The sequence below is a fragment of the Lepidochelys kempii genome, chromosome 20 (genome assembly GCF_965140265.1).
Source record: "Lepidochelys kempii isolate rLepKem1 chromosome 20, rLepKem1.hap2, whole genome shotgun sequence".
Lineage (NCBI taxonomy): Eukaryota > Metazoa > Chordata > Testudines > Cheloniidae > Lepidochelys > Lepidochelys kempii.
Window position 1 is genome coordinate 8,627,935 of NC_133275.1, and position 16,649 is coordinate 8,644,583.

General features: G+C 48.5%; 1 protein-coding gene across 18 annotated transcripts in view; it reads left to right on the plus strand.

The window, feature by feature from the left end:
• The window catches only part of BRD4 (bromodomain containing 4), a 228,353-nt gene that overhangs the window by 110,868 nt on the left and 100,836 nt on the right, over positions 1–16,649 (plus strand). For 16 of the 18 annotated variants that reach the window (XM_073319258.1, XM_073319263.1, XM_073319255.1 and 13 more), the window contains one exon: positions 15,197–15,515. The exons of 1 other annotated variant lie outside the window; for it this stretch is intronic. In XM_073319258.1, the coding sequence (XP_073175359.1) occupies positions 15,231–15,515 (285 nt within the window). In that variant the 5' untranslated portion in view covers positions 15,197–15,230. Of the gene's footprint in view, positions 1–14,083; positions 14,335–15,196; positions 15,516–16,649 lie in introns of all 18 variants that reach the window. One more of the 18 variants, XM_073319261.1, reaches the window with a different exon arrangement.

Genomic DNA, 16,649 nt, shown 5'->3' on the forward strand with positions numbered 1-16,649 from the left:
ATGAAAATGAACGTGTGTCGATCTGCACTGCTTTGGATTGTTATCAAGCAGAACCTGTCATCAGCATGGACGCATGTCCGCTGGTGGCTGAAGCATGAAGGGGCATATGAATCTTTAGCGCAGCTGACACGTAAGTAACTTGTGACGCCAGCTACAACAGTGCCATGAGTATGCCTGTTCTCACTTTCAGGACTGAGTGGACGTGTAGCTCTAAAATTTTACATTGCTTTATTTTTGAGTGGACTTTTTTGTACATAATTCTACGTTTGTAAGTTCAACTTTCATGATAAAGAAATTGCACTACAGTACTTGTATTAGGTGAATTGAAAAATACTATTGTTTTTTACAGTGCAAATATTTGTAATAAAAAATAAATCTAAAGTGAGCATTGTATACTATGTATTGTGTTGTAATTGAAATCAATATATTTGAAAATGTAGAAAACATAAAAAAAATATTTAAAACAAATGGTATTTTATTATTATTTAGCAGTGCGATTAATTGCAATTAATTGTTCAATCGCTTGACAGCCCTACTTTAAACTTGTTAGCTTTATTCTTTTATCCCCCCCTCCACCCCCCCAAATAAAAATTGTTTCTCTTCATAGGATTTTAGGTTTCTGTTCAACTGTTACTGTAGAGAAGTTGTTTCTTTCTCCCCGCTCCCCCCCCCCCCCTTTACAGGGAGAAAATGCTCCCTGAGACCATGGCTGGCTCCCCAGAGTTCAAACGCTGCCTTACTTGCAGACTTTCAACACCAGTTTCAGGACAGACACTCTGTGTCTTCTGTCTCGGTGAGACAGGTATACCACAGAAGTGCTTGCACTGCCACAACTTCAAAGCTCGCACCAGGAAGGTGAGTGACCTTCAACTTAAACTTTTCCTCATGGAGAAGTCTCTCCGCCCTGCTTCTGAGCCCAAGGTACACACCTTTCATGGCCAGAGATCTCCAACAACAGCCTCTGACAGGGCCTTTCTTCCATGGTCCAGACTCCCAACCAACTGCCATGAAGGCGGCAAAAAAAAAAAAAAATGGTACAACAACCCTGACTCATGAGTTGGCCAAGAAAAGGCGCTCCTCCAACTGCACCAGCTCCTCCCATCGCCGAAATAGCAGGACAATCTGGCACTGTTGGTACCAAGAAAATGAAAGATGCCAAGCTGCTGAGCTCTGACACAGGCAGAAACGGGAAACTGAAACCCCATACCGCAGTACTAGCAGAGCTGATCAGAAACCCAGTACTGAGAGTCTCAGCACTTCCACAGATGATGGCACCACCTAGTGCAGACACCACACACCCATGGGTGTACAACGGCACTGCTGAGCAGATTGCAACATCTGGTACCAATTCCTATGCCGCCAGCGGTACCAATGCCATTGACACCACAGCGATTCCTGAGCCAAAAAGACCTCATAATCACGCCCCTTCCAGTGTCCCATCCTCTGTACCAATGCTCAATACCAAGTCAACCCACCTCTCTGTCTTTCCGTTCCGCCATTTTCGAGCGATGATGTTCTACGCTCTATAGCATTCCTCTCCTGTGAGTGGTCCCATCAAATCAGTTCTTCTGCACAAGGGCTACCTGGTTGACCTGAAGTACCACACCTGGTTTGGGCAGCCCAGGATGCCACCTATGCCCTTATTTCCACAGTGGCCGTTTTGGAACCCAGGGATGGCTTACCTGTCACAACAGCAACAATACAGACCTATCAGCCCACGCAGAGAGAGCATACATTCACCCTTATAGACGGCACAGGGACCGTCTAAATCCACAGAACAGGGCTGAAGAGGAGGAAGAATTATCTGACTAGGACATCGCGCTTGAGACTCACTTCTCCTCATCTTCGCCTGATGACACTATCATGCCCCCACCTCCCTACACGGGAGATGATTTGAAGCAATTCCAAGACCTCTGTAAGAGAGTTGCAAGTTCACTGGATATTTTGCTCGAAGAAGTCGAGGAAGTACGGCACAATAGACATACTACACACATCTATCTCTTCCAAAATTGTTCTTCCTATGAATGATGCGATTATGGTACCAGTGAAGTTAATCTGGCACACCTCAGCAAGAGGGCTGATTTAAAAAATACTACATGTTTGTGAAGAGAACAGAATTTATGTCCTCGCGGTCAATGAGCGGGGCAGACAACAGCTACCCCAGGAACATGCCCTATGACAAGAATTGAAAGAGGCTCAATTTCTTAGGCCACAAAGCATACTCCTCGGTGACCTTACACTTGAGAATAGCTAACTAAGAAGTGTTACTCGCTAAGTATGATCATAATAATTATGCAAAATTCTTTTGAATTTATTGATTTTTATTCTGGAAGAGTAATTCAGATCATTTGCATCAGAAGGACAACTCATAACAAGGACAGCACAGGTTGCTCTGGATTCTGCGGATACAACAGCGAGGTCCATAGCCACCACGATGATTATAAGAGCGGCTTCCTGGCTCCATCTTTGTGGGTTTCCCGAACCAGTACAGTCGACGGTTGAAGACCTGCCATTCAAAGGACCCAAATTCTTTGCGGACAAAACAGGTGAGTTGCTACATACTCTCGAGGGTGACATTATGATCCCTGGGTATTTACACACTTAGGAGCAAATGAAGACAAGGAAATTATCAGACTCCTTGAAGATTCTGACCCCCTCCTTATGCACAATGCCACAGATATTTTGACCACTGGGGCACAAACAGAAAACATTGAGGAGATGAAAGTCTACTCCCTCGAATACTGTATCCCAACCATCGGCCTCCAGACAACAAATTTGAGGCCTTGGTCGAGGTTCCTGAGAACCCCGTATCTTTCAGTGCTGGAACCATCTACAATCTTGAAACCTTTGGGAGATCGCTTGCTTCCATTCTACCCAATCTGGGAAACTATTACAACAGAGACAGGTGGGTATTAGAAATTATCCAGAGTGGTTACTCCATCCCCATAACCTCCAAATCCCCTACTCACTTTCCTTCTCTGTTCCTCTTTAGGGACCCCTCTCACGAACATCTACTGTGACAAGATGTAACCCACCTCTTACATCTAGGAGCAGTAGAACCCCTACCAACAGAATATAGAAGGAAGGGATTCTATTCATACTACTTTCACACGCAGAAAAAACCAGGAAGGTGGAGACCCATCCTTGACCTACGGTGACTTAAGTTTGTGAAGACACACCCATTCAAAATGGTCACACTAGGTACCACAATTCCAGTGCTAGAAAAGGGGGATTGGTTCTCAGCCCTTGACCTTCAGGACATGTATTTTCATATTGGAAGTTTCTCTGATTTGCAATAGCGCAGGAACATTTCCAGTACAAGGTCCTACCCTTTGGCCTATCCACTTCCCCTCGGGTATTTTCAAATGTCTTAGCTGTGGTAGCTGCTTACCTCCACAGAAAAGGAATCATGATATTCTGTACTTGGATGACTTTCTCATGAAACTACCGACACCGCAAGCAGTATTAGAGTCCACTGAACAGACAGTAACTCAATTTATGAGGTTAGGCCTTCAAATAAATATTAAAAAATCAACTCTGACACCAGTACAAGAACTAGAGTTTATTGGGTTCTACCTCAAGTCTCCCTAGGCAACAGCCTCTACCAAGAAAATGATTTCTGATTTTAGCCAACCTGATCTCCACGACACGAAACAGTACACAAGTAACTGCCAGAACTGGACTGCAATTTCTAGGCCACAGGGTTGCTACCACCTTCGCTGTCAGACAGGCGAGTTTACACATGCGGTGTCTACAAGCTTGGCTCCGGACAAACTGTGCCCCACACAGGCACAATATAAACAAGCACATCACAATGTCCAACAAATAAGACTCCCTACTTTGGTAAACACACCCAGATAATGTTTGCATGGGGTGCCCTTTGTACAGAATTGGCCAATGCTCACCATCACCACAGATGTGCTCCCCACCCAGCTGGATGCATCTAAATTCCTATTCTGTCCAGGTCTGGTGGAATCCCATCGTCATATAAACCTTTTAGAGCTACGAGCTGCTCGAAACACCTACTCCCACTTCTTCCTGATGGTCAAAGGCAAGACCGTATAGATCAGTGGTCTCTAATATTTTTACACACAAGATTACTTTTTGAATTTAAGAGGGGGGACTCCATCCCCCCTCTCCCCTATTCTCACACACTTGCACCTCCTCCCACAACCCAACCCCCTGCCCCAGCCCAGTGAAAGTTCTGGGCTGGGGCCGAGGGGTTTGGAGTGTGGGAGGGGGCTCTGGGCTGAGCCTGGGGCACGGGGTTGGGGTACAGGAGGGGGCATGGGGTGCAACCTCTGGGAGGGAGTTTGGGTTGAGTGCAGGAAGGGGCTCTGGGCTGGGGCAGTGTGTTGGGGTGCAGGAGGGGTTCCAGGCTGGGATGCAAGAGGGGGGTATGGGGTGCTGGCTCTGGGAGGGGGCTGTGGGTTGGGGTATGGGCTCCCGCTGGGCAGCACTTGCTTTGAGTGTCTCCCAGTTGGTGGGGCTAAGGCAGGCTCCCTGCCTGCCCTGGCCCCACACTGCTCCTGGAAGGGACCAAAGTGTCTCTGTGGCCCCTGGGGAGCAGCACGTGGCTCCGTGCCCTGCCCCTCTCTGCAGGCACTGCCCCCGCAGTTCCCACTGGCTACAGTTCCCCGTTCCTCATGGGAGTTGTGGGGGTGGTGCTTGCAGGCAGGAGCAGCGCGTGGAGACCTCTGCCGCCCCCTCCCCCCAGCTTGGGGCCGGTACACCACCAAACTTTTAGCAACAGGAGATTGCTGTCAACTGGGAGAATCTCCAGGATCGACCAGTCGATCGCGATTGACCTGTTGGTGATCACTGGTTTAGATCCATATGGACAATGTGGCTTCTTGTGTTTTACATAAACAGACAAGGGGGAACACAATCACACTCTCCCTTGGGGGGCTCCCAACAATAGATCTCTCTAGCTGTTGCACATAACACCAAATGCCCTCAGTTTTGCTCCAGGGCGGGACTCGGACCACATTCTCTAAGTGATGCCTTCCTCATCAGATGGAACGCTCCCCTCCTATATGCCTTTCCTTTCACTCCTCTCCTACCTCAAGTGATTCATATGTCAAGAGTATGTTGGTGACTGACTTCTAGCTGTATCTATGATTCAGGCAAGAAGCCCAAGCATCAACCTCCATGTTGCTCAATTTTCTTTCATCCTTTGGTGTCTGCGTCAATGCTGAGAAATTGATCCTAGACCCCATTTACAGTCTGGATTTCATAGGGGCTATCATTAGTTCGGTTACAGCACGGATCTACTTACCGAAAGACAGGTTTCAGATAGTGAGTGATGTCATAACTTGCATCATGAGCAGTCCTTATGTACCAGCTAGGACTTGTGTGTCCCTCCTGGGCCATATGACTTTGTATACATATGTGATTCATATGTTCTGTCCACAGCTCTGGCTCTGACTCGCAGTGTGACATTCACATCTCTATGCCTCAGTTTCCCTCTCAACCCACCTCCCTTCCCCTCTGTGCTTCAAACTAAGAAAGGTGAATAAAGTTTCAAAAAAGGACTTGTATTGCACACAAACAAATATTTGTATGACAGAAGTGAACCTTACAAGTACAGGGGAATAAACTTGGGAGGGGGAGAGCACATTCTTCATCTTTTTTTAAAAAAAAACCATACACCGATGTGCGACAGGCAAGATCAGTGTATCTGTGGCTGTGCTTGTCTGTACCCTCCCCCAGGTTGAAGTGATAGGAATAATGTACCGGCTCCTGACACCAAATGGAATGTGGTGGTGGGGGGACAATGCAGTGCTGGAATGCTATTCTGAACCGGTTGCAGAGGGTTTAACCTTCAAGATGTTTCTCCTGAAGGTCAACCAGATGCCTCAGTATGTCTGTTTGGGCCTTCAGAATTGCCATTATCTCCTGCCATGGTCGTCGCAGTCTAGGTCCCATTCATTGGACTTGGAGGCAGAGTCCTGCTATTCCAGACACAGCTGATACCAATCAGACTGACATAGGTACAGGCATGATGCCAGCATGGTGCTGTGGCACGGGCCCGCGCAGTGGCCATATTGGACCCCATGGGCCTATCACCAGGTCCAGGGCACATTCTCCGGGGGTCCACAGTCAGTAGCCTCAGAGGGACATTTGCCCCCAACAGCCAGATACCGTCCCCTCCTAGGGATTCCGAGGCAGCGTCGGCTCATGGTGCTCAACAGGATCCATCTCCCGCACCCACTCCCGGCACCTAGCCTGCAATAGACACTGAGAGCCACGGCACCAAGCAGGACGACCCTAGGGAGATGGAGGGTCTGGTGCCGCATCTGGCTTCATCGTCTTTGTCACCTGACCAAGCAGTGGCAGGGTCTTCCTCCTCTGTACTGCCCCGTAGCAGGGCACATCAGGACCCGCTGTGCAGGATCACTTGTAGTATGGGGCTACAGGCGGAGGAGATGGTTGAGCTGGAGGATACTGTGGTTGATATCCTAACACCAAAAGGGCCATCCAGGGTCGCTCTGCCCCTTATAAAAACAATCCAGACCACTACAAAAAAAAAATCTGTGGCAAACTTCTGCCTCCATCTCCCCAACAGCCAAGGGGGTGGAGAGAAAGTATTTAGTACCTATTCTTGCATCCGCAGCCCTGCTCACTGGTGGTGGTGGCGGTCAATGAGAAGTAGAGATGGGCAACAAGGCCTGTCTCCCAAGTCGAAAAACTCAGAGAAGATGGGCCTTTTTGGTCAGAAGGTCTACTCGACTAGGGAGCTCCAACTGAGGATAGCTAACCACAAGCAATCCCCAGCAGATATAATTTCAATTCATGGAACTCCAAGTTGAAATTTAAGGAACTTGTGCATGACTCTAGGGCAGAGTTCGCAGCAAGAGTGGACGAGGGCAAGACAGTGGCACGGATCTCCTTATAGGCCTCACTGGATGCTGCGGACTTCGCTGTGCGAACCCTGGCCTCCAGCATAGCCGTGAGGAGGCTCTCCTGGCTACAGGCGTCCGGGTTCCTCCCAAAGTCCAACAAGCTATCCAGGACCTGCCCTTTGACGGCATGGGCCTGTTTGCAGAGCAAACAGACTCCAGGCTTAATAGTCTTAAAGATTCCTGGACAGCACTGAAGTCCATTGGGCATGCATTCCCCAGCAACCCAACACAAACATTTTAAGCCCCAACCCCAGCAGTGCTTCTCTTCTCCCCAGCTGGGGCAGGAATGGCAGGCGCAAGCCACCCCATCCAGCCAGGGCCCGACAAAACCATCATCGGGCTCCAAGCAGGCCTTTTTGAAGGTGCACCCGAGGATGGCGTACAAGTCACAGTACCGGATCCTCATCCCTGTTTCCTGAACCATCTGTCCCATTTTTACCATACTTGGCTCCAAATAACATCAGACCCTTAGGTCCTTCACATGGTAGAAGTGGGATATTCACTCCAATTCTGCTCCTCCCCCTCACTCCCTCCCACCCCCCTCCCCCATCCCTCTTCAGGGACGCTTTTCATGAGCATCTCCTCATTCAAGGCCTCAACGGATTCATGAAAAAGTTTGAGGTTCCATATGGTCTCCCTAAGTGCAATTATCCCCTCTCTGGATCCAGGAGATTGGTGTGCTGCCCTTGACCTCAAGGATGCGTACTTCCATATATCCATACTTCCTGCCCACAGACTATTCCTCAGGTTTGTGATCAATCACTACCAATTCATGGTCCTGCCCTTTCATCTGTTGAGAGCCCCATGAGTGTTTACCAAGTGCATGTCGGTCGTGGCAGCCTTCCTCCGCTGCAGGCAGGTGCAGGTATACTTGTACCTCGAAGACTGGCTGCTCAAGGGGCGTTCTAGGGTCCAGATAGAGGCAAAGGTCCGCTTTGTCAGATCCACCTTTGACAGGTTGGGTCTCCTCCTGTCCAAAAAGTTGTCAATCCTGGTACTGACTCAAAGAATAGAATGTATTGGGGGGGGACGCAAGCCGGGCAAGTGTGTCCCTGCCAGAGGCTCGTTTCCAAGCTATGATGAACATCATACCAGGCCTCAGATGGTAATCTACCCCCATGGCAAGGGGTTGCCTGAGGCTCCTTGGTCACATGGCAGCATGCACATACATAGTACAGCATGCCAGGCTGTGTCTCAGAGCTCTCCAAGCTTGGCTAGCGTCGGCCTACCGTCTGGGGCGTGACAGCCTGGACATAGTGGTCACCCTTCCGTTGTAGGTCCTAGAGTCCTTCTCCTGGTGGCTCAACCCGCAAGAGGTGTGTGAGGGAGTCCCCTTCAACAGACTCCAGCCCTCTGTCCCTAATAATGGATGTTTCAATACTGGGATGGGGCGCACACCTGGGAGAGCTTCAGACGCAGGGCCTCTGGTCTCAGGATGAGCTCTCGCTCCATATCGACCTCTAGGAGTTGAAGGTGGTCTGACTAGCATGCCAAACCTTCCAAGCCATCTGCAAGGGCAATGCATGGCACTTACGATGGACAACACAACTGCGATGTTTTACATAAACAAGCAGGGTGGAGTCAATTCCTCTCTCCTATGTCGAGAACCCCTCAAGCTGTGGGAGTTCTGCATAGCCCACTCCATTTGCCTGGAGGTGCCCTACCTCCCAGGTTCCCAGAACGAGCTGGTGAACTACCTCAGAAGATCCTTCCACAACCATGAGTGGTCCGTCTGTCCGGACATAATTCACGGCATTTTCCAGAGGTGGGGAGTGGGGAGTTCCCCAGGTTGACCTGTTTGCCACATGAGGCAACAAAGTGTCCAAGACTCTGCTCTTTCCAGAATCACAGCCTGGGCTCGCTTTCAGATGCATTTCTCCTCCCCTGGGAGGTGCATCTGCTGTATGCATTCCCACTGTTCCCGCTCGTGCACAAGGTCCTGCTCAAGATCTGCAGGGACAAGGCGGTGGTCATACTGGTGGCACCAGCATGGCCTCACCAACACGGGTAGACCACGCTCCTGGAACTGTTGGTGGACATGCCATCGTACTGTTTTGGGTCCCGGACTTGATCACCCAAGATCAGTCGCCTTCATCATCCCAACCTTCATCTGACTGCTTCATGGCTAAACCCCATGGAACTTGTGCTCTGAGCATGTTAGGGAGGTCTTGTTTGGTAGCAGAAGCCCTCCACCTACCTGGCCAAGTGGAAAAAAGTTTGCAATCTGGTGCGCTTAGGGCCACATACCTCAGTTGCAGGTGCCCATATCGCTCATCCTGGACTGTCTATTGCACTTAAAACAGCAAGGTCTGGCTGCATCATCCATCAAGGTGCATTTAGCAGCCATTTCTGCCTTCCACCCGGGAGCAGCTGGGTTTTCCGTCTTTGCCAGCCCCATGTTTGGATGTTTCCTAAGAGGTCTGGAAAGGCTGTACCCTCAGGTTGGACAACTGGTCCCGGCATGGAACCTTAACCTGGTCCTTTCACACACCCCTCCTCCCCCATGATGGAACCCCTGGCGCCTTGCTCGCTGCTATACTTATCATGGAAGGTGGCCTTCCTAGTTGCCATTACTTTGGCAAAGAGGGTATCGGAGCTTAAAGCCCTCACCTCCGACCCTCCCTACACGGTTTTCTTTAAGGACAAGGTGCAACTCAGGCCTCACCCGGCATTTCTTCCAAAGGTGGTGTCCCAGTTCCATTCCAACCAGGACATTTTTCTACCTGTCTTTTACCCTGAGCCTCATGCAAGTAGCCGAGAACAGAGGCTTTGCTCGCTAGACACTTGAGCACTGGCCTTTTACATTGAATGCACAAAGCCGTTCCGTAAATCGAACCAGCTGTTCGTGGCGGTAGCAGACCGGATGAAAGGACTCCCGATCTTGTCGCAGAGGATTCAATCATGGATCACATCATGCATCCGCACATGCTATGACTTAGTCAGAGTTCCAGCCCTGGCACTAACGGTGCATTCCATAACAGTGCAGGCCTCCTTGGCGGTGTTCCTGGCCTAGGTCCCAATTCAAGAAATCTTCATGGCAGCTACATGGTCCTTGGTTCGCATGTTCACCTCTCATGACGCTATCACCCAGCACACCAGAGATGATGCAGCATTCGGCAGAGCGGTGCTTCAGTCAGCGATTCCATAACTCCAAGCACACCACCTGGGTAGGGCTTGGGACTCACCTGATTGGAATGGACATGAGAAAGCACTTGAAGAAAAAACAGTTACTCACCTTCTTGTAACTGTTGTTCTTCGAGATGTCCATTCCAAACCCACCTGCCTCTCCCTCTGTCAGAGTAGCCAGCAAGAAGGAACGGAAGAGGCAGGGACCTATATTCTCCGCCATGGAGGCACCACTCCAGGGCGCTCTACAGCTGACCCAACAGGTGCTGCTAGGGAAAAAGCTTTCCAACAACAGTGCATGCGGAGTGCATACACCTAATTGGAATGGACATGAGCAGCACATCTCAAAGAACAACAGTTACAAGAAGGTGAGTAACCGTGGTGGTGTGGTGATGTTGTTTTTTTTGCTAGGTAGCAGAAAGCCCTTGACTAGGGCCACTTACCTGGCCAAGTGAAAATGCTTTACTTGCTGTGCTGCCGAGTTTGGCTTCCCTCCTCTACAAGTGTCCTTACAGTCCATCGTGGACTACCTCCTCTATCTGAAGCATTATGGTCTGTTGCTAGCCTCTATTAAGGTGCATTTGGCAGCCATATCGACATTCCATCCTCCAGTCCAGGGTTGGACAGTCTTTGCCAGGGGTATGACAGATTCAGTGAAGGTCTGGAGAGGCTCTTACTGCCATGGGATTTAAACATGGTGTTGTCTAAGCTCACAGGGTCTCCGTTTGAGCCATTGACAAAATGCTCTCCTCTGCTACTCTCTTGGAAAGTCACCTTCCTGGTAGCAGTTACTTTGCCAAAAAAGAGTCTCGGTGCTTCAAGTGCTAACATCGGAGCATCCCTGTATTGTATCCTTTATGGACAAGGTCTGATCGTCCGCTTAGCCTTTTTGCCCAAGGTGGTGTCTCATTTTCACATCAACCTACCAGTCTTCTGCCCTAAGTTGTATAATACAGAAGAGTGGCATCTGCATTCTCTGGATATTAGAAGGGCCTTGGCCTTTTATATGGACAGGACAAGATCTTTCTGCAAATCCACACAGCTTTTTGTGAAAGGCCTCCCAGTAACAGGCCAAACAGTCTCCCCATATCCGGGCTTGCTATGAGCAGGCAGTGGTGTCTCCCCCAGGCATCGTGAAGGCTCGCTCAACAAGGGCTCAAGCATCTTTGGCTGCGTTTCTGGCGCATATACCAATACAGGACATCTGCAAAGCAGTGATGTGGTCCTCGGTGCACACATTCGAATCCCACTATGCGATCACCCAACAGGCAAGAGATTATGCTAGTTTCGGGAGGGCTGTCCTGCAGTTGACTGGACCTTAAACTCCTCCAGGACTTCTGCTTCTGAGTCACCCAGAATGGAATAGACAAGCGCAAGCACTCGAAGAAGAAAGGACTGTTACTTACCTTTCATAACTGTTCTTAGAGATGTTGCTAGTGTCCATTCCATGACCTGCCCCACCACAGGAGTTCACAGCGAAAAGGAACTGAAACTGTGCGGGGCCAGCAGCACCCTTTATACCGGCACATGAGTGCGGGCCTCCAGGAGTCGCCAGAGCCAGCCCTACGGCTACCACTATGGGAAAAAGTCTCCGGCAACTGTGCACACACTGTGCACGCTCCTGGAATGGACAGGAGCAACACATCTCGAGAACAACCCTTATGAAAGGTAGGTAATCATCTTATCTCAATGGAGGATTCACAGAACATCTTGGTGTGCATAAACAATCTTTTTTGCAGGGTGCCCTCTGGCTATCTGTGCCAGGCAGTTAGAAGCAGATAGCCACTGTACCTGCACTGGCTAGTTCAAGAAAAAATAGCAAATAAGATGTGTCCCCACAATATTAATGTGAACTGTATACTTACGAGAGGTTCCTTCCCTGCATCATGCTCACCCATGCTGGAGTGCTGTGACTGGCTGGACTGGTCTAGGGTTACAAATAGCTCTTGGTTCTCTGGGACAATGGATCCCTCATTTGCCTGTCTCCCATTCTCCTCCTCCTCCTTCCTCGTCCAACAGTCGCCTCAGTGTTGCCTGTGTTGGTCCGTGACTGACTCTCACAACTGTTAGGGGTGGTTGTGTGGTCACTGCAGAATATAGCATGCGGCTCCTTGTAAAAGCGGTATGGCTGTGGTGTTGCACCAGAGCAACTGCTTGCCTTCTTTGCCTTCTAGTGTGCCTGCCGCAGCTCCTTGGCTTTCACATGGCACTGCTGTAGGCCCCTCTGGTAGCCATTCTGCACCATGCCCCAAGAGATCTGCTTGTAGATGTCCACATTTCTATGGCTGGATCTGAACTGTGTCTGGAGATGCAGTTATGTAGACCCAGGAGATCCACCAGCTCCTGTGTAGTCCAGGCAGGAGCTCATTTGGAGTGTGGAGCTGGCATGCTGAGCTGGGCAGGCAAGCTCTCCACACCAACCAAACAGGAACTGGAAATTAAAAATTAGTGGTTCTTTAATAGGGGAGGGGCTTTTTCTTGTGTACCTGGCCGCTGGGCAGAGGAATTGAAGACTGTGACCAGAGTGGTCACAATGGAGCATTGTGGGACACCTCCTGGAGGCCAGTTATGTCGACATAAGGAATGCATTGTCTACACTGCTGTTACGTTGACCTCACTACATTGACTTAAGTGTTATGCCTCTCACGGAGGTGGAGCTAAGTTGACATAGCGGGAGGGATCTTGCAGTGTAGATACTGACATTATTAGGTCGACGAAAGGCAGCTTATGTCAACCTAACTCCGTAGCAAAGACCAGTGGTCTCCAAAGAGGGGTGCGCAAGACCGTGGCAGGAGGAGTGCCGCCGAAGGAGTGCTGCCAGCATGGCGGCAGCAGCGCTCCTGACCTTTGATTCTTCGGCAGCACGCCGGTGGCAGCTTGGCTCTCCCCGCTCCATCTTCGGCTGGCCCTGGGGGTGTGCGATTCAAAAAGTTTGGAGACCCGTGGCGTAAACCAGAGCTAAAACTCTCCCACACCAGCATCAACTTCCTGGACTCCATGATCAGCTGCAGACAACTATATACAAGAAATTCTCAGATCACTTACACTTACCTTCACAAATCCAGTAACCACCCCAAACACCCCCAAAAATGTTATCTACAGCCAGGCACTCAGATACCATAGACTGTTTCTAGGAGAAAGTCTGGGATACACACTGTAACACACTTAAAACCATGTTTACCAAACGAGTATACTCCACCAGAGAAGTAGATTACATCATGGAATGGGCTGCCCAATTACCCTAAAAGGACCTGCTTCAATACGTGGTTGGGGGACGACAACACTGCACTCCCCTACTTGTCACCTACCGCCCCACACTGGAGTCTGGAGGGGGTATCATTAGACAATTATAACACATACTTGATGTGGGCCACATCTTGAAATAAATCTTTCCTAAATCCCCTCTTCTGGCCTTCATATAACCTCCCCCCCCAACCCCTTCAAGCTAATCAGAAGCAAGCTACCCTCCGAACAGGACATACCAATTCAGTGGCACCAGACCCTGCCATAACAGATGCAAAACCTGTAGCCATACCTCCACTACTACAATGATCAATACCCCTCAAAACATACCTTTCAAAATCCATGGGTCCTACACGTGCTTATCACGTGGTGTACCTCATCCAGTGAACTAAATGCCCCAGTATCTATGTGGGTGAAAAAAATTAATCACTACATTCTCAAATGAACTCACAGAAAAATGATAAAACAAAAATACCTGTGGGAGAACACTTTTTTCATAAAATGGTCTCTCCATATCTGAGAGCTTAGTCCTTATCCTCAAAGGAAACCTGCATATTAGCTCCCAAGCTCGTCTTTTGATGGTTAAATTCATAACTTCGCTTGACCCTAAAAATTATGGACTCAATAAAGAGACTGGATTTATGGCTTATTACAACAATTTCTAACCCACTCACTTGCCTTTGTTCTATGACTGCAAAGGTTTTAACTGTCCATTTCACCTTGAATGGTCTCTTGCAGTGTGTGTTAACTCTTTATGCTTAAGTCTGTTCCGCCTTGCATTTAGTTGTGACATTAAGTTCCTTTCCCAGATCTGAAGAAGAGCTCTGTGAGACAAAAGCTTCTCTCTTTCAACAGCGGAAGTCGGTACAATAAAAGATACTACTTCACCCACCCTGTCATTACTGTCATCCATGGCCAGGGATGAAAGTAATACGAAACACTTACCAGTACGGAGGCCAGGCTCCGGGCCTCGAGCAGAAGGGGCGGGACTGGCAGTCAGCCTCCCCCAGCCAGCCCATCTACGCTGCCTGGCCTGCGCCACCTGGGGCAGTTTTCAATGGTTAGTCACTGCTGAATAATATGATTGAAACACTTCACAGAAATTGTTAGCTATGAGTCTCCTATGGTTTGCCTAAATTAGGAAAAATTTGAGTTATATTTGGGTTAGCTGACATGTTAGCTACTTCCTACCTAACCATGGCATTTTCAGTATAGCTTGTTGAGATATAAAGGTGTTAACCAGCATCTACACTAGGGTAAACGTTGTGGTTAAGTAATGTGTGTGTTAACCCTGACCCAAAACAGCCTCGTCTCATAAGTTAGAAGAACTCTTATAGTGAGGGGCTTAAATCTGATAATTAAGGTTCTTGCTCTGCATAGAAAATGAAAGGCTTTAAGTGGCAAAGGCAATGAAACATTAACTGTGTAGCAGCTAAAAATGCCATGCTAATTTGGTTCTCATTTGTGATACCAGGGAGGAGGTGATTTCTCTCTACACAGCATTAATAAGACTACTCATATTGAGGTATTCTATTCCTTTCTGGGCTCCTTGTTGAAAAAACTTACTCTAAAATGGGCAAGTACGAAAATAAGATATATCCTGTAAGGTGATAGAAGAAAATGGCTTGGTGCATCTGTGAAAAGAGGGGAACTAGAGTAAACTGAATGACCAGGATATCCTTTTCAGCCTTTGGATCTAGGAATATGTCCAATCATTTGGCTAATACATGCTACTGAACAACAGAAGGCTTTTACTGAACTATCCTGCAAAGGTTGCAGGCTGTTAGAAGTGCATCCAGTATTCTCAGTAAATTTAAAGTATGCGGTGATTTCCTGGTTTGTACTTAAGCAATATGTAGTTAGTAATGAAAACTGTCGGTTTTAACTAACCTGCAGTTAATTCTGTTGTATTTGCCTTACAGAGTGCCTGGTGAGGAATGCGATGGGATCAATAGCATGTCTGTGGAGAGTGGCCCTGGGACAAGACTGAGAAATTTACCAGTAATGGGGGATGGACTAGAAACTACACAAATGTCTACAACACAGGCACAGACCCAACCCCAACAAGGCAATACTGTAGGCACTAACCCCCCTCCACCAGAGACCTCCAACCCTAACAAGCCCAAGCGACAGACCAACCAACTGCAGTATCTACTCAAAGTGGTGCTCAAGACACTATGGAAACACCAGTTTGCGTGGCCTTTCCATCATCCTGTGGACGCTGTCAAGCTAAACCTCCCTGTAAGTACAGATTGAGAAGTCTGCTGCTGCTTCTCAGATTAAACATTACATGTCTGTGACAGGTTCTGCCCTCCCCCCCCCCCAGCGGGGTGCTGCCTGGAACTGGGGTACCACTGGGTCTGCTTGACCCTCCAGCCTAGGCTCCCTTAACCCTGTATTGCTGAGGCAAGCCAGCCAAGCCCTCCCTCAGGTTTCAGACTGCACTTTACTAGTACAAAAAGAAAAGGAGTACTTGTGGCACCTTAGAGACTAACCAATTTATTTGAGCATGAGCTTTCGTGAGCTACAGCTCACTTCATCAGATGTTTACCGTGGAAACTGCAGCAGACTTTATATACACACAGTGTATATATACACACAGTGTATATAAAGTCTGCTGCAGTTTCCACGGTAAACATCTGATGAAGTGAGCTGTAGCTCACGAAAGCTCATGCTCAAATAAATTGGTTAGTCTCTAAGGTGCCACAAGTACTCCTTTTCTTTTTGCGAATACAGACTAACACGGCTGTTCCTCTGAAACCTGTCATTTTACTAGTACACACACAGATGCTGAGATCAGCGTTGCATGGGAAGGCACAGCTAGAATTGCCCAGTATTCAAGTGCACACCCACCCACCCCCCTCAAGAGGGTAAACCCACAGTTGTACCATCTTGTGCTGCACAGAGAACTGTGCAGCATAAGCTTATGAAATTCACCCCCTCCCTCAGTGTGGAGAGGGATATACACAGCTTTTTGCCTCAAGTTACGATTTCCCCACACACTGGTTTTAGACCAAACAAAATAAGTTTATTAACTACAAAAGAGATATTTTAAGATAAGGGATAGCAAACAGATCAAAGCAGATTACCTAGCAAATAAAACAAACATGCAATCTAAACTTAATAAACCCAAAAAAATGGTTATAAGTAGCAAATTCTCACTCTAAAAGTTGTTTTAGGAAGATTACAGAGATTCTTGAAGGTAAACTGCACTTGCTTGCAGTTTAAAACTCCAGATATTCCTTTCACAGGCCAGACACCCGCTAGCTTGGGCTCAGCCCTTCTCCCCTAGTCCAGTCTTGTTCTCAGGTGTTTCCAGTAGTCCTCTTTCTTGGGTGGTTAGTCAAAGAAGAACGAACCACAATGATTCACTCC